Raw genomic sequence first — 24,804 nt, forward strand, 5'->3', positions numbered from 1 at the left:
CCCAAGCTGGGTGATACAACCCCAAGCTCTGCAGGGCAGCTGAGCTCAGCTGGGATGGGTGGTCCTGCTCATGTCTCAGCAGGAGTTTACCTTCATGAAGGCCCCAGTCAACTCTTCAAACCTGAAGACATGTTTTTCAGCAATAAACCAGAGGCTATGTGAGATAATGAGGAGTTTGAAGAGCACTGGGTACATGAGCAGAGCCTTCAACTTTTAGACCTCATTTGGGTCCTTCCCTGCCTTTGGCATCCCCACTGCAGAAGGAATCCATGACGTTCATAGGAGAGTCTGGGGTAGAGCAGGAATTCTTCACTGGACTGTTCTTCTCTGTTGTCTCCTCAGGGCACCAGAGTGGCTCCCCAGGTGGTGAAATTTGAAATCTCAGTGTAGACAAGATACTTCCATGAGCACAGGAGATCAAACCAGTTGATGTACAGACATTGTAATTTCTCCCTCAGACTGAGCAGAACTCTGCAAGGTTATGCTGCCTCTAACAGAGAAATATTGGGGATCTTATGTCTTAAATAACCCCAAAGAGAAGTGTTTCTCCTAAAGTTGTTTATCATGAAACTCAGGGGATAGTGGAGTTCAGTGCATGAAATGGTAAAGGAGCTCTTTCCATCTCCCCAAAACCTGAGGGGTGCAAAAGTTGTTGTTTTTCCAATGAGTTTCAGCAAATACTCTTTATGGATGGTTCTGCTCTTGGTCCCAGTCTGAGCCAGCTGAAAGACCTGAACTCCCAGCACTCAGACTCCAGTCCTGTTAAAGGCTGCACTGATTCTTGTTTGGTTTTAGATATTCCTGCTGCACCTGAGGAATACCAGGATATACACAGAATATTCTATATTATCAGAATATACTATACTCTAATATTAGAGTATACTTAGATGTTGTTTTCTCTTTGTTCCCCTGCAGGTGTGAGATCTCTGTGTGCTACAAACCCAGAGACAGTGATCCCTTTGCACTGAGAGGGTGCTCTCTGCCTGCCCAGGACCCCTCTGAGTTCCACTCTCTCCTGTGTTTACCCATTGCCACCTTCAGTGGAGCACTGCCTTGAAGATCCCTGTGTCCTTCCAGACCAGGCTCCCACCCCACACCAATCCAGGCTCAGGAAAAGGAAGCTGACTGTCCTTCTTTGGATACCCAGCTGTGCTCGTCCAAGATGTCCTGTAGCTGAAGTGTTATTGTGGTGGCTGAGCTGCTCCTGGTCTGGGCTTGGCCCATCCTTGGGAAATGGGAACGTTGGTGGTGTGCTCTGGTATCTCTCAGGGTTCCTCAGCAATGGGAGGAAAGTGCTTTCCTTGAGATCTCCACCTGGTTCAGCCAACTGGCAACACCTGGGTGAAGAAGGCAAGGCAAGGCCGGGGGATTTTCCTGCCAGCAAAAGGTGCTGTGGCTGTGTTTGACAGTGACTGCAAGGCCAGTGGGATCTGGGGTGGGGACAGTGAGCTCATGGGGGGATATTCTGGCCAATGAATGTCCTTGGCTGAGTGGTGGTAGGTGTCCTGCAATGTGTGTGCAGTTACAGATCACCCAGCCGGTGCCATTTCACCTGTAACAGGCCGAGGATGCTCAGGGCAGTTCCTTGGGGATGGGGATGGGGATGGGCTTTCTCAAGGTTACCTTTAAATTCTGAAGGTTGGGTGTCTTGTAGACAAGCAGAGCAACCCAACTGCAGCCCAGCAAGTCCCCAGCATGGGCTGTAAACTGCTGTGTGTTCCAGTGAACTGAGTGCCATAGGCCATTCCAGGGCATGGACAGCATGTCGTGTATCCGTGTATTTAATGGACAGCCAGGACCTGCAGGAGAGGAGTTTCCAATTTCTGCAGAATTTCAGCATTCACCTGTGAATATTCCCTGTTCAGCCCCTGGTCTTGCTTCCTGCTCCCAGCACTGTTTGCTGGAGACGCCCCAGAGTCTGAATCCTCAATAGCTACTTGAAATACATCAGGAACCATGCTGAACTCAGGGAGGGAGGGAAGCACTGGGGAAACCATTAGGATTGCCTTAAGTTCACCTGAAGAGGTACCTTTGATAGAGAAAGACCCAGCACCAGAACCACTAATGACACTTGCAAGGGACAATAGGATTTGAGATCCCTCTCCCTGGCAAAAGGCATTCTTCCCTCTTCCTTCTCTCTGCAGGGCTTTAGGTACAGAAAGGTGCAATATTTGGGGGTATTTAGAGGTATTCTGACCCAACGAGCAAAAAAATAAGACTGGAAAAGCCTTTCCAGGTTTCAGAGCCCTTGAGGTGTTTCTTGGTAGTTTTTGGGTGTTGTATTAGAGATAAAGAGGCAGCTCCCTGCTTCAGGATCTTGATGCCAAGGACATGTGCTCCCTGGAAAGGTCTGAAAGGGGCCCCCAGTACTGCTGGGGGGCTGCAGGGTTCACCCAGAGTGTGATGGGTCAGGTGTGTGTGGATTCCCCCATATCTCCTGGATGTGTTTGGGGAATCCCTCCTGTGCCATCAACTCTGGTCCTGGCCCTGCTGGCTGCTGGTCCTGCTTTCTGCTCCCACTGTGTGGCTGGGGACAGCTTGGTGACACTTTGGGGGGGGGAGTCACACCCTTGGGGACACCCCAGGGGTGACATCATGGTCCTTGCTGGCTCTGGTGTCCTCAGCAGTTGTGTGTAACTTCTGCCAGTGGCCAGAGATGAGCAAATACGAGACATGAACACGCTCCTGAGGCCTCTGTGCTCCATCCTTCCACTTGAATCAACCATCTCAAGGATGGTGTTGCCTTGGGGACTCCAAGAAAAAACCCTCATGTGGGGTGAAGGATCCATTGAACATGAACATTGAACAGCTCTGGCTCCACCAGGATGCAGAGCCAGCTTAGACTCCCAGCAAGGACCCACCTTCCCCAGCCATGCACCAACTCCAGGAGCACCATCTCTTCCTGCATGGAGCAGTGTCCATCCCTTGTTCTCAGCACAGGCTTGGCAGGTCGGGCTGGGCTGTCTCCTCCCTCACAGGCTGCCTGCAGGGTGAGACAGGACCACTGAGGTCACTGCTGTGCACTTCTCTGCATCACTATTGTAAATCCAACAGGCTCAAGGGATCAGAAACAGATTTTAATGGCTCTTTCCATGCACTTGGAATAAGTTTTCTTCACTGACTTTTCATTTCCCAGGCAGGTTTGTGTGTGTTTTCTCCAATGGGGCTGAAATTTGACAGCTGGTTATTGTTGTTCAATACTTTAAAATAGCACCTTATCCTGTCAAAACATTGCTGTTTGTGATCTTGATATCCGTGGCTAAATATATCCCTGCCACTGGTATGGTATAAACCACTCTGGTTTCAGCTGGCCCTCCAGGAATACTGGAGAAGAGAATTTCCAACCTATAGAGGAAAAACAAGCACAAACTCTAAGGACTCATAATCCTGGCTGAGGTTTTGACCTCTGATGCTTTCTGGAAACAAAAGAATTGCGGGGTTCTTTCAGGTCATCTTTGTACATATGTGCAGCCTCACCAAATCTGTGTAAAGTCTGTGCTGATCTGTAAAATACTGGTCGAAGAACTTTTAAAGGAATTGTAAAGTATTAAATGTTGATTTATTTCGAGTACAAGTTTGGGTCAAGTAATTCCTGAGCAGGGGGGGAGGCAGGGGAGGAATCTCCACGAGGAGGACACGCAGGTCCCTCACAGAGGAGCTGCTCTGGGAGCAGGAAAAAGCTTATAAAGGCCATTATAGTCATGAGCTCGGTCCCAGAGGGCACGACACGGAGACCTCCGGAGGTTAATTGAGCTGCTTCTGTTCTGTGAGTGAAAAAGCAGGTTTGGTGTTGTAAATCCCAAATTGGCTTCGTGCTGGATTAAGGAGAAAAGAAACGAGCAGAGCCTGTGTGTGCAAGGTGAGATCTGTGCGTGCCCTTCCCTTCTCTGGGGCTCCCTGACCTTTGCTGTGTTGATTTGCTCCTGGGGCCAGGGACAAGGTCCAGCCTGGGGGGAGAGCAGAGCTCTGGTGTGAAGGGTCCCTGCTCAGGGTCAGCAGGTGGATATTACAGAATGACAGAATATGCTGATACTGAGGGATTTCTGACTTGGAAAAATCCCTTCTGCTTCTCTGGGGATGCAGATTGGCAGCTGGAGCTGTTGCTGCTGAAAGTGCTCTGAAATATGAAATGACACTTGGAAACATTAAACTCCCTCCACTGTCACCTGTGGATATTCAAGGAAAGAGGCTCAGTTGGTAGGTGTGAGGGCCAGTGTGTCATGATCAAATAAACAACACGGGAAAAGTCATTTGAGCTCAGACAAGCCAGCAACCAGATGAGAATAACTTCTGTTAATCAGCACTTTGTCATGTATTAGCTGTCTTTTTTCACGCTGATTAAACAATAACAAAAAGCGTATTTTAACTAAAAAGGTCTTTTGAAAAGGCAGATAAGGAATATTTTCTAAGCTGGAGTGATAATCTGTTTTTGTTTGTTCTCAAAAACACCCCTAAACCACCAATTCCCCCCCTCTCTGTTCTTTTCTTTTATAGAGGTAAGTGGAAAGAGGAACAGGTATGATTAAATCCGAAGCAGTAAGAAAGCACTTTGTTCTAAAAATGTGCATGTCAAGAAGTTTGGGATCAGGGTTCAGGTCTGATCCCTGAAGTCCTGCACAGCTGAGGTGAAGTGGCAGTTTCAGGTGCCCTGCTCTCTCAGGGCTGGTCATCCACAGCCACCTCAGCTGGACTTGGCAGAGCTGGAACGTTCTAGTGCGTGAGGTGAAGAACGTCATGAGCCAGTGCTCATCCAGAGAAGGGGTTCTTAAGTGGCCACTTAAGTGGTTAATTAGAAATACAGAATTAATTAGCATCAAAGGACAGGAATGAGTTGGCATGGCCGTGGGCTCCTGCAGCTCAGCACTGCATGTGTTGAACTGGTTGGTTGTTGCAACTGTGGGGCAAACCTTGCTCTTGTCCTTCTGTTTCCTGGCAGACACACGTGTGGTCCCATGGGTGTCATTTCTAGGTGTCCCACAGCAAGAGACCAGCAGATGGGGGGATGACACCAGGTGTGGAAGCCCACAAAGACCTGGGGTTTTGGGGACCTCAGTTAGGCTGAATTAAGACCTGAATTATTTCCTGGAGATCTCTTACAGGAGGCATGTCAAAGGTGCTCATCTGCTCTCTCAGCTGTAGCAAGAAGTAGCAGAGAGCAGAGTCAGCTTCCCAGCAGTGCTCAGTCCCTGTGTTCCATTACAGGGCCAGGATTAGCATGCCTGGGATGTCTCCTGGGTCCCAGCCCCATAGCATCATCCCTTCCTTTCTGTCTCTGTGCTGCCTGTCTGCTCCCATCCCTGCAGCTCAAATTTCCTTCAGCCAAGGCAGGGGCACCTGGGGCCAGCTCAGGTCCTGCTGGCAGCGAGCCCTGAGCTGGGCTCCTTGCCTGAGTCAGGGATGGGCTAAGCCAGCTACAGTGCCCAAATTCTCCCCTGTGCCAGGGACAGGATCTGCCTGACCCAGAGGGGTTTGTCCAGAGACACACCAATAATACAGCACTTCCAGAAGAAAAGGGAGAAGCAAAAGAAATCCAGAGAATGTCTTCTGCCAAATTCCCTGCCCTGGTTCCCTCTTGTGGCTGCAGGTTTCTGGGCTGGTAGATCCAGCTGCTTCCCATGTGCACGTTTTAGCTGCTTTTACAGGCAGTTGTAAAGTAAAAGTTGGAAACTTCTGTGAATTTTACTGATTTCTGAAGGGTTCTGTCCAGCACCTGTGACTGAAAAGGGCATCCCTGGTTGTTTCAGGACTGACCTTTGCTCAGGACTAACGGGAGTGAAGCTGGACAAGTGGAACTTTCCTGGGCTCCAGGCAGCTGTTCACCTCTCCTGGCAGTGCCTCTGCTCCACTGCCCTTGTCTTACCGGTGCTAATCAATGATCAATTAAAAGTTAATAAGGCTCCCTGTGCCTGCATGAGGAACAGAGTTTTCCTGGCAGGGAAAAGTCACTGGAGAGCAGTAATGGTGTGCTAGTGGTGCAAAGTTGCCTAATTACCAGTCTGTTCCGATGCCTGTCTGGCTGTGAGTCTGTGCAGACAGATGACTGCATGAGGAATGGGGGGCTTTTCTGTCCCAGTCCCCAACTCACCTTCTTCCAGTACTCTCTGTGCCCTCAGAATCCCCTCTCCTCTCCACAGGCACCTTCACTCACAGAAAGACATGCAAAGGTTAAGAGGTTGGAAAGCACATCCTAAAACTGAAATCCAAGTCGAAGCAAGCATGAAAAATATTCTGTGGTGTTTACCCATCTCTAGGATAACCTGGACTTGGCTTTGGCTGCATAAAACTCTCTGGGCAGCAATGGGCCAGTGTAATGCTGTGTGTTTAGCTGGTGTTTCCAGCCACAGGGAGGGCCTGGAGCAGGGTGGCTCAGTCAGATGAACACTCTCTGTCCTCACAAGGGCAAGTCTTGCTTCTGGCTGTGGCTCCTCTTGCATCAGGGCTCCTGTGCGACCACTCTGTGGCCAAAGCAACGGCGTGGCTGTGACCAGGGAGAGTGCAAACAGTGTCCAGTGGTAGTGAGCTGTGGATGGGCTTGGCTGCCTTTGTGTGCTGGTGATTGCAGTGTCTTTCCAGGAGACACCTGTAAACGCAGGTTGAGATGTTGCCCCTGTAACTGGAAATCTGGGGAGGGTCTGTCAGGTTACCCAGGACCTGGGTCCTCCAGGGAGGGTCTGCTGGGAGATCCCTGCTTTGGGACTCAGCAAGGGGCTCCCTCTTGCAGGCACTTTTGGAAATAGGTGAAGAAGAAGTGAGGTTGCAAGAGTGGAGAAGGCTGATGACAGAGGATGTTGCAGGACACATTCGGGGTAGGCAGGGTGAGCAGGCAGTGCAGCACGAGCTGCTCGATGGTCCCCCCCGGGCATGTACTAGGGGCTGGTTTCTGAGTCCAGCCCTCTCCTGGGCTTATCCAAATAAGCAAACCTTGAGATCCAGAAACAACCTGCTCCTTTCTCTGCCTTGCAAGCTTAATCAGCATTTCAAAAGCCCTGCTCTGTTCATCCTGAACAACAACTGTAGAAACAGCTTCTCCACTCAGCTTATCAGCTCAGCGAGTGCTGCAGTGACTGTGATTAAAATGAGCTGTTTCCTGTTGCACTTTGGCAGAACCGATAAGCTCAAGGAATTGGGCTCTTTCCAAAAGCGTCACATTGGTACCCACGGGGGAGAGCCGTAAATTCTGGGAGGAAGATCCTGGGAGTGTGAGCAGCAGGCACATAACCCTCGGGGTACACGTGTGCAGCACTTCAGGTTTTGGGCAAAAAGCAATCTGTCCCCGTTTCAAGAGGCTGATCTCTTCCTCAGCACTGGCAAGTCACTGACAACCCCTGTGAGCACAGACATGCCCAGCTCATCAGCACCAGGCAGTTCCAGCACCCACCATGGATCCCTTTCCTCCAGGTGCCTCAAAGTTTCCTGCTCACAAGTGGGTAACCTGTGATTGATCAATCTGTAGGTAAGAAACTGCACCTCCTGGTGCTGGTACCTGTACAATATTTGTCAATTCAATGATATTTTCCACCTTTGCAGGACAAACTGAGACTTGAACAGTCTGTGGTTTATTATTATTATTATTATTATTATTATTATTATTATTATTATTATTATCATTATCATTATCATTATCATTATCATTATCTTTTTCTGCTGCTCTCTCCTTATTATGATTTTTTTCAAGACAAATAAAAAGAGTTGGAGATGACTCAGTTTAGAGAAATGAAAAAGGCAACTTAAATACCATCAAACTGGCTGTTTGCTTGGCTTTCCCTCTCCCCAAATCCACCCATCATCTATGTTTGCTGAAGCCGGAATAAAAATAGAACAGGCCTGAGTGCCAGGGTGGAAAATAGAGATGCAGCATCAAAATATTGCTTGGTTTGTGACCTGTTCCCTTTTAAACTGTAAGGAAATCATCCACGGACAGAAGTGCTGGGGGTTTGGACATGTGCCAGGAGGAGGTTTCCCTGCAGGATGGGAGTGGAGCTCAGACAGCACCAAGCAAATACCTTTGCTTCCCTCAGAAACTCAGATGACCCGGGAGGTATGTTATTGAAGCAGCCACGTAATGACGGAAAATTGAAGCAGGGAGAAGTAAAGCATCCACGAATAGAAACCAGGGCAGGAGGAGAGTTGTCCAGAGCTCCCCTTTCACGGGGAGGGTGTGGAGCAGTGGCCAAAATAGGAACGGAACGTCAGCGCTGCGATGGGGAGGAGAAACAGCCCCGCCTCTGCCGGCCCCACTTGATGCCAGGGCTGGCACTGCCACCGCTGCTCTGCCAGCCCTGTCAGTGCCAGTGCCAAGAGAGGGGCTGTGAGGGGCCGGGCTGTGACCACCGGGAGGGACCCGGACCTGATGAGTCGCTGCTGGTCTCGGTGGGGAGCTGCTGCTGCCGGCGCGAGTTCAGGCAGCGGTGGGACCTCAAGAGCACAGAGAGCTGTGTGCTTCCCGTGGCAGGAAAGTCCCTTTCTGGGCAGCAAGTTCCTCTCCAGGCTGGAAACCTCATCTCCTGAATTGGCACTTCAGGTGAGCTTTTTCTGTTTCACAGAATCACAGAATGGTTTGGGTTGGAAGAAATCTTAAAGGTTGTCTCATCCCACCTCCCTGCCATGGGCAGGGACACCTTCCACCAGCCCAGGTTGCTCCAAGCCCCATCCAGCCTGGCCTTGGACACTTCCAGGGATGGGGCAGCCACAGCTTCTCTGGGCAACCTGTGCCAGGGCCTCCCCACCCTCACTGTCAAAATTTCTTTCCTAATATCTCATCTAAATCTACCCTCTTTCAGCTAAAGCCATTCTCCCTTGTCCTGTCCCTCCATACCCTTGTCCCAAATCCCTCTCCAGCTCTCCTGGAGCCCTTTTAGGCACTGAAAGGGGCTCTAAGGTCTTGCCAGAGCCTTCCCTTCTCCGGGCTGCACATCCCCAGCTCTCTCAGCCTGGATCCAGAGCAGAGGGGCTCCAGCCCTTGGAGTATCAGAAGATCATTTCAGGGGACAGACTTTTTCCACTTGAGAGAGATTCAGACTGCTTCAAAATTCTTGTGTACCCCTCTCATGCACAGAAGTGAAGAAGAAAGGCTCCCACAATAACTTCAAATCAGAGAGGACAGTGTTTGCAGGGAGAAAGAGATGTTTTGCCACACAAGAGATTCTTTCTCTACTTCATGTTGGTTCTTTTCTACTTTTTTTTTAGTCTTCTGAATGAAGCCTTTGTTTGAGCAGGGTCATACCTGGCTCTTCCTCTCTCCATGGCCAGCAGTGTGATGTTATCTGGGGTTTTTTGGCAGTTCCCTGTCCTGTTCTCAGGATGCCCCTTGGCTGTGTTTCGGTGTTTAATGACATCAGCTGCAGAAAACACGGAGAACCAACCCCTTTCTCCCCCTTCCATGTGTTGCCACAAGAGAATGAGGCCCTGCACCAGGAGGGCTGATGCTGCTGCTGTGACTAGAGATGGCATGTATGGAAAAGGCAAGGGGGGAAGGTCTCCAGAAGGACCCTTTAGCTAAATGAATTTTTGGGTTGGAATCCCAAAGCTGGTGGCAATGAGGGAGGTGCTGGATGTGTGCTATGGGGACGGTCCAAGGAAGGTCTCTGGCCTCCTCCTTCCATAGCTGTGCACTGGGAGAGAGTCCAATTCTGGTGAAAATAAGGGCAATGGTGAAGGTTTGGGGCCTGCAGTGACCAGCTGAGAGGGGAGGAGTGAAAATATCCAGCAGCATGTGGGAGATCCCGGCCTTGAAAGATGATTGTGAAGCCCCAGCAAAGTGAGAGCACATCTGACAAGGGGGTGTCATGGACCAGAGTCACTCCTTCCTTCCCCCTACTTTGCAACATGTGGGGCTCATCCCCCCACTCCCGTGAGTGCACTGGCTTTCCTCTGGCATTTGCACAGGGAACAGGATAGCATGGCAACTTCTGCATGTGGCCAGAGCTCCTGCACGCTGGGTAACTCCTGCAGAGGAAGGACAGACAAACATGGCATGAGGATGGATGGACAGGCACAGGACAATTGAAGAATGATGCAGCCCGGGCACGTTGAAGGTGCTAATTCTGACTCCAGCAGGGACAAAGCTTTGCAAACAGGACTCCAGGTGTACATCCCACAGCCACAGTGCCTGCAGTGGCCAGGCTCTGCAGCGGTTCTGTCCCGGGGCCAGGACACGTGTGTGTGTGTGTGTGTGTGTGTGTGTGTGTGTGTGTGTGTGTGTGTGTGTGTGTGTGTCCTTCATGAATGGGAGCGATTGTGAATGAAAACAAGACAGGGGAAACGAGGATGTTATCGTGTGCTGGTGTGTGCTGCTGTTGTTGTTTTCACGGAGCCTTCCTGCCCGCGGGGCGGCTGCTGGGGCGGGCGGGGGAAGGGGATGGGGATGGGAATGGGAATGGGGATGGGGATGGGGATGGGAATGGGGATGCTGCTCCGCGCGGCAACTTGGCACCGCCGCAGGGAACGGGAATTGAATGTGAGTAACGCTGACAGCCAGTTTAACTGCCTCCTCCTGCCTTTCTCTCCAGTCAGGAAGGAAGCAGGTTATTTTTAAATATGGGACCCAGGTATGTAACTGTACCTAATGCTTTTGCTCATGTAGAAGAAGATGGGAAGTGATGCAGCATCAGCTGCAGTTCCCACACTCCCTCCATAAATACTTTCTCCCCCCAACTCACCTCAGCAAAGCTCAGCACTTCAAACCCTGCTCTGGGTAAGAACTGGGGTGAGGAGCTGACCTAGCAGGTCCCTGGCCACAAATGGGAATGGTCCTGCTGGTGGCAGTCACTGGCCAGAGGGGTTGGCCCATGCATTGGTCTGTCCCGAGCACTTTGTGCAGCAGAGCATGGGACACACACACACTTGTGTTCCAGCAGCTCTCTGGGACAACAGAGCTGTCAGGCTCATTCCAGCCCTGCACCCACATCCCATAGGGATCAACATTTATCTCCTGCTTTGGGCTGTCTGCTGCATCCATGCATTCCTCCCATATACCAGCCTGGGCTCATGCCAACACATCCCAGTCTTAACTGAGCACCAGGACATCGGCAGACCTCAGCAGCCCTGAGCAGCCTCATCCAGGGCCCTATTCGGACTCATCCCGGGAGCTGCACTCCTGTCACCGAGTCACAAGTGGTGACAACGTGACGCCCTGCTGAGCACAGCCAGACTGCTCCAGCCAACACCTCTGTCACTGCAAAGCCAAACTTCTCCATGAACACATTCCAGAAGGGGCCGGGCACCCCCTGCCCAGGCTGCATCCCGCAGCTGGCAGCAGGCAGGGGCTGGCACTGAGCAAAGGCAGATGTGCCCCAGATGCTGCGGGCGGGAGGTGCTGGCAGAGGCACAGAACACTGTGTCTGGAACGGGGAGCTGGAAAAGTGTTCTCTTGGATGGACTCCTCCTCGTGTCTCGTAGCAACGCTGTTTATTCCAAGGTCCTGGGTGTGCAGCTGGGAGGCGGCAGTGCCGGGTTTGCCCTGGCATGGGGTGTTCGGTGGCACGGCGGGGGCTGTGCGGGCGCCAGGGCTCCCCACGGCTGTCCCGGGACGGGCTCGTCCCAGAGCAGCCCGACCCGCACGGCTGGTCTGTGGGGATCAGAGGCAGGGCAGGACTGAGCCCTCTGTCTCCTGCTCCTGCGCGTCCGGAGAGCGCCGGGCGAGCGCGACCTGCGCGGGGACAGATTTCTCCTTGGGGGACTTCTCTATGAAAGAGGAAGTTGTCTTGAAATAACTCGTCGCTTCCCTTTCTGCCGTGCAGACTTTGAAGTGGCTGCAGAGCTCAGCAGCCGCCCCGACGCTCTGCCGGCCCCCACCGACCTCCTCACCGGGCAGAGCAGCCCCTGCGGTGACCCCCCCAGGACCCTCCCGTGCCCCCCGCGCTGGACGGGACCTCTGGAGTGTGTGTGACTCTCTGGGGTCCCGGTGCCTGCCCTGAAGAAGCAGGTAAGAGTTCCGGGGGACGCGTTGCTCCTGGGTCTGTGCACGGGAATTGTGTTGCTCCTCCTCTGCCTTGTCTTCTCCCTGTTCCCTGGAGCGGCACCTGCTGCTCTGATGGTCCCCTGCGACTGGGGAATGCTTCATGTCTTTGAGGCTGTGCATGAGTGCTGCATTCCCGGTGGACCAAAGAACCTGGAAAGCCACAGACAGGGGCAGTTTGATTCCTTTTCTCAGGAAGAATTAGGGGAGGGGGCACCGATGGTGCTGGAGATGAGGAATGTGCTGCTTCTCCACGAGAAAGGAATATCTGTGAAAGCTTCTCCTGCTCCACCTTTCCAGAGAGCAGGATCCTGGGGGGAAACGGGGTTTGCTCTGGAGCCTGTCCCAGGGAGGAGTGTGGGAACTTTGCTGCCAGAGCCCCGGAGAAGACACGGGTAGTTTTGATGTTGTTACTGCTCTGGCCATCGTTCCAGGCCCCCGGGCACTCGCTGCTCGCCCATCCCCTGCACAGACAGCCCAGATGGGTGAGTTACATCACTGACTTGGGGCTGGTTCAGCACTAGCTCATGCTTGTTCATTTTGCTCTGTGTGAAACAACTCCCAGCTGCAGGGAAGAGAGTCACCTGCCCAGTGCCACTCCCGGCCATCACCCGGGGGCTCCTCCTTCCCAGCTCCTTGTCCTGTAGTGCAGGCAGCACTCCTACACCCAGCCGGAGGGAGCCCTGTGCTCGGGATTTTGGCGTGGTGCACACTCCAGAGCTGGCTGTCTGTGCAGTGCTGTGGCTGCCCGACTTCCCCTCCCCTTGGCCCGGTGCCTCAGCTGTCCCTCGGGGCCCCGGGCGCTGCAGCAGTGACGGGCAATAAAGAGCGATGGCAGCGGCGATAACGAGGAGAGCGCAGAGCCCCGTCCAGAAAGGAAGCACAAAACTGCAAAAAAATGTAGATAAGCCAACTCTGTGCAACAGGCACGTTTTAGTCCTCCTCCCCTGAGTGCTTTCCTCTGCACTCTCTGTCTGCACCAGAGGCACTGAGCCATTGCACCCTGACTGCTCCCTGGGATATTCTTGACTCCCACGGGAGCTCTCCCAGTGTCTGTGCAACTTAGCAGCACTTTTTCTTTCTGTTTCATGACCAAGGCTGAACACAGAAACAAATTCCTCTGGGCTTCAAGGGTTGATTTATCACCTCTGAGTATTACACAAACTTTTAGGTGTGCACTTGTTTGGTACTGGGGTTACAGAATGAGTATGTGGCTCCCAAGGCTTTCCCAATGTTTCTGAGTCCCTCTGTTGGCAGCCCAAATCAACAAGACATTAATTCAGCCTTTACAGCTAAAGGTACATCCTGCATTTGCAATGGAAGGAAACATGGGTCAGTTTGGTGAAATCCATGAGCAGCCTGTCACATGAAGCTGTTCAAGCTGCACAGCTTTCCCCCAAATGTTAATTTGACCTGAGGAAATAGTTTGAGTCCTCAAAGCCTCCAGCTGTTCTGACCTGGGCCTTTGCAGAGCTCTGTCCTAGGGGCTCTCCCTGCTGGCCCTGAGATGGGGCTCCACAGGATTGCCCTGACAGCAGGTATTGGAGGGCTGCTGTAATATGAGCTGGGATGGTGTTTCTACCTTAAAATAATTTGCCATATATTTTGGGGTTTAGCCCTACTTCCTAAAGAAACAGAGCTATGAGGCATCACTATTTGTTGCCTGTCCATATTCCTGACTGACTGGCCTCAAATCAGACTTCTTGGCCCTGAGTGAGATGGATCAGGGCAACTACCAGTGGTTTTACAGGAGTGTCCTGGACCAAGTGTTCAGGTTGTACTGTGACAGGAACACTGCTTTCCTTTTTGTCTCAAAAATAAGATTATCTCTGCTCATGGAGGAGCTGTGGGGAAGGAGACTGGCCACTGTTCCTCATTGCCAGGCACCAACCTGAACATCCCCACTGGAACAGCTTCCACATTCTCTCTTTTGGTTCAGATGGTTTCCCCTGGGATCCTGTGAGCTGTCTCAGAGCTGTCCTGCTTGGACTCACTCCACAGGTGACAAGAGTCTTGATGTACAACCTGTGTGTGGCCCCTTTAGCAGGGGTTGCCCTGTGCACCATCTCACTGGTGCCTTCAGAACTGCCCCCACCCCATCACCTTGTGATACGTGGGGTGGGCACAGCTGCACTTATGACAGGCCATAACCACCCTTTTTCAGTGGCAGCTGCCTGTTGGGGTGTGGGCAGGAGCAGCACCACTCCCCAGCACCCAAACTCCTGTTTTCACTTGGAGCTCCTCTGCTCCAAATGTTTGGGAGAGCACTGACCCAAGAGAACTCTCACTGTAGTTGTGCCCAGCCTTCCTAATGCTGACACATCTCCTACTCAGCTCTCAGGAGCTGCTTTCCCAGTTTCTTTCTTGCTTTGGTGAGCTTTGCTGGTGTCAATGGCTGTTCTGAAGGCAGATGCTGTGTTGGCTGAGTCACGTCTTTCTGTTTTGAGGTGTGACATGCCTTGAAAACAGCCCCGTTCATCAGATGTGATTTGGGCAGGAGCTCTCCAAGGGAGCTGCTGTCGTGAGTGATCTGTGCTGGGAAGGGTTTTGCTTGTGAGTGAATCTCTGCTGTGTTTCTCCAGGCCAGACTGGAGTTACAGGGGTGCTTGTGGTCCTACTGAAAGCTGAGGTTTCTGTTGTTGCCTGTACCATGTAATCAAATCTCATTACTGACCTTGCCTTCCTGGTACAACACCATATACCCATCCTCTCCTTGCTAATCTTCTCTGTGTTAGCCCTGTCAGCAGCTGTCACATCATTCTATCCCCACTGCCAGAGCAGTGCCAAGAGAGCACCACCAGCCTGCTGTATCTGCTGACAGCAGGGGTAGGTGCCACACACAACTTGCTTTGGTCACTCTGACTCTGGTCACACTCCTTATGTGACCCCCCAAGGCCATGGGTAATCACCCTGTGCCCTCCCTGAGTCCCAGTGACCTCCATTCCATTGTCAGGCAGATGTGGCCACCTGAGTGCAGCTTCCAGCAGAGGTTGGGTGAAGCTCCTCCACTGTGGAGAGAACAATCCTGTGTCCCTGCACAGAGCTGGGCACTGAGACACCGTCACATCATCTGGGGACAAAGGGCTTAAGTCATAAAAAGTGCTGGATTCACCACTGAGGCTTCTGAATACGGGTGCCCCTATGGAGGTCTCTTATGGTCTGGTGGCCAGGTTGGACCTGTGGTCAGGTGAAGCAGGTTGGTACCTGTGTCTTACCAGTGGCCATGCTCTCAGAGTTTGCAAGGAACAGCCCCCCAGTGCTGCAGCACCAGCCCTGCCCTGCTCAGGGTCTCCTGCAGCCAGGGGGGAACTGCTGGCTCTGCAGCAAACAATCCTGAGCACACCCTGAAACTGATGTTTCTGAACCCCAGATTTCTTCGTGAGGGGTAAACCAAGGTGATCAGAGGGATGGAGCATCTCTCCTGCAAGGAAAGGCTGAGGGAAATGAGTTTGTTCAGCCTGGAGAAGAGAAGGCTTTGGGGTGACCTAATTGCAGCCTTTTAGTACCTGAAGGGAGCCAACAAGAAAGATGGACAGAGACTATTTCCAAGGATCTGGAGTGACAGAACAAGGGGGAATGGCTTCAACCTGAAAAACAGTAGATTTAGATTGGATATTAGGAAATATTCCTTACTGTGAGGGCTGTGAGGCCCTGGCACAGGCTGCCCAGAGAAGCTGTGGCTGCCCCATCCCTGGAAGTGTCCAAGGCCAGGTTGGACGGGGCTTGGAGCAACCTGGGCTGGTGGAAGGTGTCCCTGCCCATGACAGGGGATGGAATGAGATGAGCTTTAAGGCCCCTTCCAACCCAAACTATTCCATGGTTCTATAAGGATTTGCTGTTACTCAGAACTCTTGTCTCCCAGCTGGTGACACAGAGCATGTCTAAGGCTGCAGGGACTGTACCACCAGCGACTCTGCTGGTGAAGGTATGAGGGAGGTATTGCTCAGGGAATGGGTCTGTATGGAGGCAGGGAATAGCTCTGCCATCCTACAGCCTCTTCCACCCCAGGAAAGCAGCCAGGCCTCTCCCAGGCTGGCCACGTTTGGGAACCTGAGCTCTGCCTGCTTTTATTTCCCCCTCAGTCGGGCAGCTCTGGGCTGTTTGCGCGCACAAACCTGGCAGTGGTTTTCAAATCACACATATTTTTTCCCTCTGATTGTTTTTTCCAAAGCCGTCTCTGGGAATGGAAAGAGATGCTAAATCTAAAAAGCTGATGTTTCCGGAAAACTCGTTCCTTTCCTTAGAAAGAATGAAATGTGACGTTGGCAAGGAAGTCTCCGAAGGGCCGTTAGTGTCCAGGAAGCTGCTCGACTTCCACGCCAGCTTTAGCAAAGGGCCCTGGGGCTCATTCAGTCCTGATGGGCTGATGAACAGTCCTCTGCAGCCTGAGCTGCAAAGGTGTTTCATTAGTGAAATGGCTCCAAGATCCATCCTTTATTTGTCCCTCCATGGGCACGAGTCTCCTGGCAGGGCCATGTCTTGCCAGAGCAACCCGCAGGAAAGCGGCGCCGCAAAGAGATGCTGGAAAGCAGAGTCTGAGCTCAAGATGCTTTTCCTTGGCAGTAAGAGCCCAAGGGAGAGCATCTGGTTTCATGTCAGAGCTGTCTGAAACCACAGGCCCTGCCAGGTTTTGAGCTAAATCTGAAAATCAGACCAGAAGGGGGACTCTGGGCTGGGCCACAGCACACATGGTCCCTCCACCTCTGCTGCAGGTCCCCTCCGCTCGTGCAGTGTGTCTGAATGGGGACAGAAGGGAGACACGTGATCCTTCTGTGGGGTTTGAGTTTCAGAACCAAAGTTTTGCTGAGTTTTCATTTGAACTGAGACCCCTCACTCTGGGAGACTGATGGAAGGGGAGGTGGAGCATCCTTGCCCTTGGTGTTTATCCTTGGCCAAGGCTCAGGTCCTCAGGGGAGCCTGGAGCTGCTGTTGCTGGACAATAAGGAGGGCTGGAGGCTGGAAAGCTGCATTTGTCTTGCTTTCCTACCTGAGCTGTGCAGCTGGGCTGGAGGTCGGGATGAGGGCCAGAAATAGCATTTGCTCCGCTGGCAGATGGATATGGTTTAAGAGGAGGGTGCAAACAGGATGTCAGACCTACCTCTGATGGGCTCCCCTGCAGCATCAGCCTGTCCTGCTGCCAGGGATGATTCTGGCTCCACAGGAGTAGCTGCTCAGCGTTCTGGGAGCTGCCCAGAGGATGCACTGCCAGACCCTCAGGTTCACCTGGGAGAAGCAGCCCTTGAGCCCACACATCCCCCTTTGGCTCCCAGCTGAAACCTGTGCTCCAGCCAGTGCTGCCGGATCCAGAAGGAAGCACAGGCTGGGCGGCCACTGCCGAGCTGTGTAACGTTAGACAGAGCCTGTGATGTGCTACTTTCATAACCAGTCTCACCCAAAGGCGATGCAGGGGGAGGGCAGGCACGAGGGGGTGGTGAATTCTGGGCTGCTCCACGGGACATCTGTCACCCGGTGACGAAAGGCTGTGCTGGTGTGTGTGCCCTGAGGCTGAGCACTCACCACGGCTCCCTTCAGGACGGTCCAGCGCTGAACAGCTCACTCCTCGCTGACAATGGTATTGGTACCATCCTTCCTTGCACTGGGAGCCAGCCAGGGGGTCTGCTTTGGGATGGGAAGAGTTGGGATCGGGGAAGTTACTGGTGGTGGGATGGGGGAGAGGGGAGAGCACGGCCAGGGGAGCAGCTTTGCACGCTCCGTGCCTGGGCAAGGCACCGGCTTTTCTTTTCAGGCACTTGTAGTGGAGCTGATAAACAACCACAGGAAACCTTAGATGTGCCTGTGTAGTGAATTTGTAACTAAACACAGGGCTGCAGGAGGCGTGGAGAGCCTGGCTTCAGAGCGGGACTAAATATAACTCAAAGAAAGCAAACGTGTGTGCTCCATGGGCTGGGACTGCCCTGCTGTGTCACTGCTGTCCTTGGGCAAAGGTGGGAGAGGGGACATCCCCCAGGGCTGGCTGTGGTCAGCAGAGCTCCAGGTAATGGCATCGAGGATCCAAGGCAGGGTGTGCCAGGCAGCAGAGGATGCCTGGACACATTGGAGAACGGGGCAGGATAGTGCAGCCAAGCTCCCAAGGGAGCCTGTTGTTTGCTGCTAGCCCTGCTTGCACTGCTGAAAGGTTTGGCTTTAGGTTTTTTTTCACGGCTTCAGATATTTCTGAATCGTTGAGTCTGTGTCTCATGTGTTTCACTTAGTCTAGGGGGTCTGGTTTTTGGTGATTTCCACAGCTTTTTAAAGCCCATGAGACAGAGCAGCACATCTTCTTGAGGGGCTGTGCATCCCCTCGTTGACTGCCTGCAGGGGACAGCCTGAGTCACTTCCCCCCACTGAGTAGGATGGGTTGAAGTGACTCACCTGGATGGACACGTCTCTGTTCCTCTGTGTTGGACTTTCAGTCTCACCCCAGTGGCCTCACAAAGGGCTGAGCTTCAACTCCTGCCACGGAGCTAAGGGGGAAACACCCTTTTCTTGGGATGGGGATGTGCTTTCCTGCAGAGATGGATTGTTCCTCCAGCAGAGGCAACCCCATGGCTGTGCCTGGCTGTGCTTGTTGTCATGTCAGCAGAATGGAACAGGAGGGGGAGGTGGGCTGCTGGAGGGCTGGGACATGGCTCAGGTGGCCTCCTATGTCTCAGCTCTGATGCTGGTCAGGCTGGATTTGCCTGCAACCTGTGAAGGCTTTTGGGTGTTTGCTGGCAATGTGTTGGCAGCTCTTCCAAAAATGCCCCATCCCCGTGGGTGGGGAGGCTGTGGCTGTGCCATGCCTGGCTCTGGCTGTCTCTGCCTGGGCTGCAGCTGCTCAGGGTGCTGGGAGGCACGTGGTCAGGTGAGCCCTCCCTGGGGCAGGACATGGGACCACATAGTCCTGAGCCTGATCCAGGGACCTTTGGGAGTGCAGGGGATGAAGTCCAACTTCAGTAAGGGTGCCAGCCCATGATATATTTAAAGCAATCTAACAAGGGCTGAGTGAACATGGCTCCTCCTTCAGGGAGGTCAAGAAGCCCAGCTCAGTTCTTTGTGCAGTAGGGACTGATGATCCTACAGGGGCCAGTGATCTGCTGTCTGTACAACCTGGTGGTGCCCAGCCAGCCATAGACAGGACCCTCCAGACACATCCAAAAAGCAAAGAGGTTAATGTGTGATCTGCTGAGACCCACCTCACAGCAAGGTCTTTGGTGTCTGCCCTGCCAATGACAGAGAAAGGAGAGGGCATTAGTGTGGTGTCCCCACCATCCCTGGCTGTGAGGACAGAGGAGAGGACAGCCCTGGAGGAAGGTGTCTGTTTCTTTGTGCACATCTGGGCCAGAGCAAATGGAGACCCTGTGCTTAGGAGGAAGGAGGTTCAGTGGGATGAGCAGGGGAAGGATGGAGAGGTGAGGAGGGAGGCAGACGCTGGAAGATCCCAGCCCCAGTGACATGACCCTGAAAGGGGACAGCACTTCATCTTGTATCAACTCAGATGAAATAGAGTAGGAAACTGCTCTATTAAAATAAAAAAACACCCTGATTCAAAAAACAGGGGCTCCCCACCTCTGGGTCCCCACGACTGCTGCCCTGCAGAGGAGGGCCCTGAGGAGGGATTGGTGATCAGCCAGGTCCTGCTCACGCTGCCTCCAGCCCCCTGGTAGTCTGGAAAAGGAGGATGAGGCTGCAAAGCCCTTCAATCCATGGGTTTATCAGCCAGTTTCCAGGATAATTTCAGTGCAAAGTTCTTCATTTTTAAGAATTTAACCAGATGGTTCTCATAACTGCCCCAAACTCTTGGGGAAGGTGGCTTTTGAGTCACTAAGGTTTTTTTCACTATAAATCTCATAGTTATTGAAACCCGAAGGGAGAAATGTAACTTCTCTCACTCCCCTTTTAATTTTTTTTTCCCTGCAAATGGAATAAAATCCAGCTGATGCCATGGGTATTTTAAGAATTGCACAGAGGAAGTGGAGATTTGCAGCTCTGCAAAGTAGTGGGATGAATGCAGAGAAGTCTCTGGTCTTGCTGAGCTGGCAGACAGCAAAATAACCAGTTATGGGATGAAATGTGTCTGCTGCAGGGAAGGGAAGAGATCCAAGTGGGGAGGAGGGGGACAGAAAGCAGAGAAACCCCCACGGGTGTGATCGGGGAACTGAGAGGCTGCTGCCTCTTGCCGGCTTTGTTTTACACCCTGCACCGCCCTATTTCCCCTCAGCTCATCTACCACCGCCCCGCGGGCATGTGAGGGCTGGCACCGGGAGCTTTCCTGTGCCGGGGAACCAGGCTGTGCTCCCTGCTCGGATCAGGCACAGGCACGAGGAGCAGGAGCGAGCCCCGAGTTCGGCAGCATCGTGTGCGAGCTCCGGTGCGGATGCCGCAGGGATCTGCTGTAGGGATCCGCTGTAGGGATTTGCTGTAGGGATCAGTAGGAAGCGCTGCGTCCAGATCTCACCTACTGCACTCAGCTGGGCCTGACCTGCCACTGCCTCCTCCTCCTCCCTCCTCCTCCTCCTCCTCACAATGTGCCTGCCGGGAAGGTCCCCTGCCCTAAAAGGAGCGGTGTTCCCGGGAGCTGGAAGGTCACAAGGGAAGGTGAGTGCAGCGCGGATCCAAACTGCTTTGGGACAGGGTCCCTCCTTTGGTTCCAGGGCCAGGCTGGGGGGGGGTCCCACCCCAACCATCTGGGCAGGTGAAAGGTCTGAGTTAGTCCACAAGGACCAGCAGAGATTCCATCCCCAGAAATAGGGACAATTCTCCTTACTTTTGCCAGGGATCAGTCATTTTGGGAGAGGTGTGGAAGGCAGAGAGGGCTGTCTGTAGTGGGGGGTTCTGATGTCTGGTGCTCCCCCTCCTCTGGGTCGGCAGCAAGTCCTGTCTGCTGCATTGGGATCTCGGGACCAGGCACAGTTAATGCTGAAGGTCTGGTCCAGGGACTCAGTGAAGAACCCTTGGCTGAGTGTCCCTGCATGAGACCCCAGGGCAGCAATTCAAACCTGAGAGAGGGGGACCTGGCTTGCCTTGATGAGGCAGGGGGTCTGCAGTGCAGCTCAGACACTTCTCTGTACCTGCCATCCATCCCCACACAGCTCCTGTGCAAGCCCTGGGCATGGGGGGCTTGTCTGGCAAGTGTGGGGTCAGGGCTCAGGGGCACAAAGCACAGAGGTGTCTGTAACCAGGTCTTTAGCCCTGTGGTCTGTAACCAGAAGGGGTGGCAACAGCAAAGGATCCATCAGGAAGGGACTTGTCCCTGGAGGAAGAGGATGAAGGGACATCTCCAGGGAAGGAGTTGTCAAAGCATCACAGCAATGATGTGCCAATGTGCCATGTCTGGTCTCCCAGGGATTTATGGCAGCTGTGTCCTGGGAACAGTGGGGCAGGCAGCACACAGGGTGGGAGTGGGGATTGATCTTGTCTTGGCAAGCCAAGAAACCTCCTGGTGCAGTGATGGGGATCCTGCCACACCCCAGGTTTCTGGGTGTCAGTGGGTGACATCTCCCAGGGCTCTGACACCAGCACTGTGGTCTCCCTGTGGAACTGTGCCTGTAGTTCCACATATCCTCTGCTAAAATGGATTTTCACCCAAATCAGCAGCTCTAAGTGTGTCTTTGGAGCTCCAGAGTGTTGTTGTGTCCCTGCAGTGGCACGTGGCTCCTAGGTCACGTTCAAGGAATGCCCCCTGCCAGGTGATGGGCTTCATCCCCCATGGTCAGCCTTCCCAGAGGGGCCTAGGTTGGGTCTTTGCTCTCTGACACTCTCTGCTCAGCACAAGAGCTGCCAAGATCAGGTCATTGGACACACACCAGCCTGGCTTCATTAATGTCACCCAAAAACTCCCCAGGGACCTTGGCTGGGGAGCAGACTCCATGTCCACAGGAGGCAACTGTCTGGAAACGCTCTGCACAAAGGCAGAATTTAGTCCTTGGCTAAACAACAGGCTTCAAATTCTCCCCTTCCATGTGACTGGGGTTGAATTTGTGTTGGGGTGACTGCAGGGCCAGTGGCTGTCAGGAGAGTCTGGATGAAGTCAGGAGGGAAGGGCAGGCAGCCCTGTCTGTCGTGGCTGGGGAGGGCAAATGTGGCCCTGCTGTACAAACTGCTCCAAACTGGGCCTGATGTGGTCCAACCCTTCCCATCCTCATCCCTCCTCCTCCTTTGGTAGCCCTGGTACCCTCACCCTTGGGAGCAAAGCAGGCAGAAAACAACCCCAGTGAAAAGGGGTGATTTTCTGCTCGTTCTCCTGTGCCAGGCCAAGTGACAAACAGTGGCTGGAACCTGGCAGGAACCAGACTGAGCCCAGTCTTCCTCACCAGCCTTTTTCTATGTATGTCCTTTCATGCCTCCTCTCGTATGACATTTACCCATTCTCCCACAGGCAGTGTGACTGCACTCTGAACATGCTCAGGACCAGTTTTTCTCATTTTATGTTGAATTTTCTTAGGAGACCCAAGCACTCAGACTGAGCATGTGGACTGTGGATTCAGTCTCAGCTGCTCTTTGCTGAGAGTGAGGAAAACGAGCACTTTTTAAGCAGACAGGTGAAGAGAGAACCAAAGTTTCTCAGGCAGGAGGAGCTCACGTCGATCTGGTCCCATTGAACCTTTTGCTAAATTTAGAAACGGAGTGTTGTCACGGAGGTCTCATGTTTGGCCAGCAGCTCCCCTCCCACGCTCAGGCAGGTAGGATGCGGATGTGGAAAACCACGGACACATTTAGCACGGGCTGTTTCCTGCGGCAGGCAGGGGGCAGAGGAGCCCGGAGCGCGGCACCGGCTCCACCACTCGGCACAGAGGCTTCGGGTCTCCCACGGCTTCAGGTCTCCCACGGCTCTCCACCCAGCAGGAAATTTAATTTTGAGCATGGCAGTGCCAACCAGCTCGTCCTCTGTGTGAAGCTGCTGGGTGGTTTTTGGTGCTCTTATGCAGGCAAGGGATCAGGACAACCATTCCCTTTCCTTCTGTAGCCAGTGATTCGGGGGGGTGATCTGCAAGTTTTGAAATGAGGAGGATTAATTGATGTTCTTCTCCTCCGGCCCAGATCCTAGCATACCAGGGGGCACATCCCAGTTCTGCCTGCAGAAGCAGAGCCCCATTTGCCCCAGACACGTGGCTGGTGCTCAGTGTGGGCTGTCAGTGCTGTGGTCAGTGGTGGCCAGGGTGTGAGGGCATCCTTCCCGTGCTCACTGCTCTGCTCAGCACCTCCAGGAAACCAGCTGGTGCCTGAGCTGGGCAGTGTGGGTGCCAGGGAAGGCAGGTGACTGTGTCACAGACAGGAACAGCCTGTGGGCAGCATCAGCATGGGGTGCAGAGGGAGAAATGGTTTCCTGACTTTAACAGATGCCCTCTGCCCTGCTCTGCATCTCTGCTGCCCCACAGCATGGTCACCTTGGGGGAAAGGGCACATCCATCACTGCAGCAGTACCCACGTGCCACAGAGATGCAATTCTGAGGTATAAGGCATAAAGCTGAGCTGGAGGAGACTTAGATCTGCTCCCTGCCCCCAGCCCTGGACCAAGCTGCCTACCAGCTGTGCAGGTAGAGGCAGGGAAGTGGCTATAACAAGCCCCTGGCCTGCAGATGGACCCCTGTCCTTGCTGTCAGCCATGGCCAGGAGTTGCCCCCGTGGTGCTGCTTGGCAGGCAGTGGAAATCCTGTGGAGTGGCTCAGTGCCAGACCCTTTATCCATCCTCAGGGTCAGGAACAGAGGCCACAAGGGGCTGGGATGGGATCTGAAGACTTCATGTGCTGCAGGAAACCTTTAAAGGGCTTCTGGAAGCTGCTGTGAGCAGGATGCTCTCGGGCCCCGAGTGGTGTGTGGCCATGGCACTCCTCCATGTGCCCATCCACCTCCTCCTGCAGCTGCAGAGCTGTTGGATTTGGTCATGGATATTTGCAGATTTAGGAACTACCTGGCTAGAGTTAGGTTTTAAACCTACAAATTAAATAGAGCAGATCCTAGATGGAACAAAGACAAGTGTGGGCTGATGGTCTGCCTGTGCTTGGAGGGATTCTGAGGGCTGATGGCACTGCACTGTTGTTGATGCCTGTGCTGCTTTGGGGCATGATGGAGGGGGGCTCCCTGTTACCAGCCATAAAGTGGGCATGTCAGGGAAATCACAGAAGTCAGACCTATGGCCTGGGTTTTTCGTTTGTTTTTTTTTGGGTTTTTTTTTTTCACTCCTAAAGGCAAGAAGAGAAGACAAAACCTGCAGGCTGGAAGAGCCTCAATCTAGAGATGCTGGAAGCCGTGTTGCAGCTCACCCTGGCTGCAAATACAGGCACCACAGTCCTGAGGGTGTTGCTGTGCCCTTGGATGGGGAGATGGGAGAGGGACATGCACTGGGGGAGATGATGCTTTGCAGTGGGCACGAGGGGGGCAGGACCACGAGGTGCCAGGAGGACCCAGTTGGGGGTACATGGCTGTACATGGCTGCAGCTGAGCACCTCTGAGGGGATATTTTGCACAGAAGACACTGATGTCTCCTCTGCTCCCCTGTGGCTGCCCCATGCCAGCTCCACAGCCTGGTTGTAGCTGTGTCACAGGCAAATCTCCCTTCCTTCCTCCTCAGCTCTTAGGCTTATTTTTTTTTCCTTTCTTAGGAGAGAACAATACTGGAGGGCAAGGGAAGCTGTCTGGCTCCAGGCTGGCTTCCCTCTGCAGTGTAACTGTCCCCTGAGCTTTCCTCAGGGTTTCTTTCTCTGGGATGCTGGATCAGGATGGCAGTGGATCAGCATCAAGCATAAAAAACTCATGGAAATGTAGGCTTTTTTCAGATTTATTTATTTATTTTTTTTTTTTTTTTAGTTGGACTTAGCATTTCAGACTCGGTTTGACTTAAGTTGAACATCTCTCCTTAAATCTTGGGG

General features: G+C 53.1%; 2 protein-coding genes across 2 annotated transcripts in view; both read left to right on the forward strand.

Moving 5' to 3' along the window:
- The window catches only part of PIK3R5 (phosphoinositide-3-kinase regulatory subunit 5), a 29,393-nt gene extending 25,822 nt beyond the window's left edge, over nucleotides 1-3,571 (forward strand). The window contains exon 19 of the mRNA XM_032706931.1: nucleotides 916-3,571. Within this exon, the coding sequence (XP_032562822.1) occupies nucleotides 916-1,057 (142 nt within the window). The 3' untranslated portion in view covers nucleotides 1,058-3,571. The remainder of the gene's footprint in view (nucleotides 1-915) is intronic.
- Nucleotides 3,572-11,697: 8,126 nt separating this feature from the next.
- The window catches only part of PIK3R6 (phosphoinositide-3-kinase regulatory subunit 6), a 37,186-nt gene continuing 24,079 nt past the window's right edge, over nucleotides 11,698-24,804 (forward strand). Inside the window, exon 1 of the mRNA XM_032706932.1 lies at nucleotides 11,698-11,923. The gene's annotated coding sequence lies outside the window, so the exon portion shown is untranslated. The remainder of the gene's footprint in view (nucleotides 11,924-24,804) is intronic.

This window comes from Chiroxiphia lanceolata, chromosome 19, assembly GCF_009829145.1.
Source record: "Chiroxiphia lanceolata isolate bChiLan1 chromosome 19, bChiLan1.pri, whole genome shotgun sequence".
Lineage (NCBI taxonomy): Eukaryota > Metazoa > Chordata > Aves > Passeriformes > Pipridae > Chiroxiphia > Chiroxiphia lanceolata.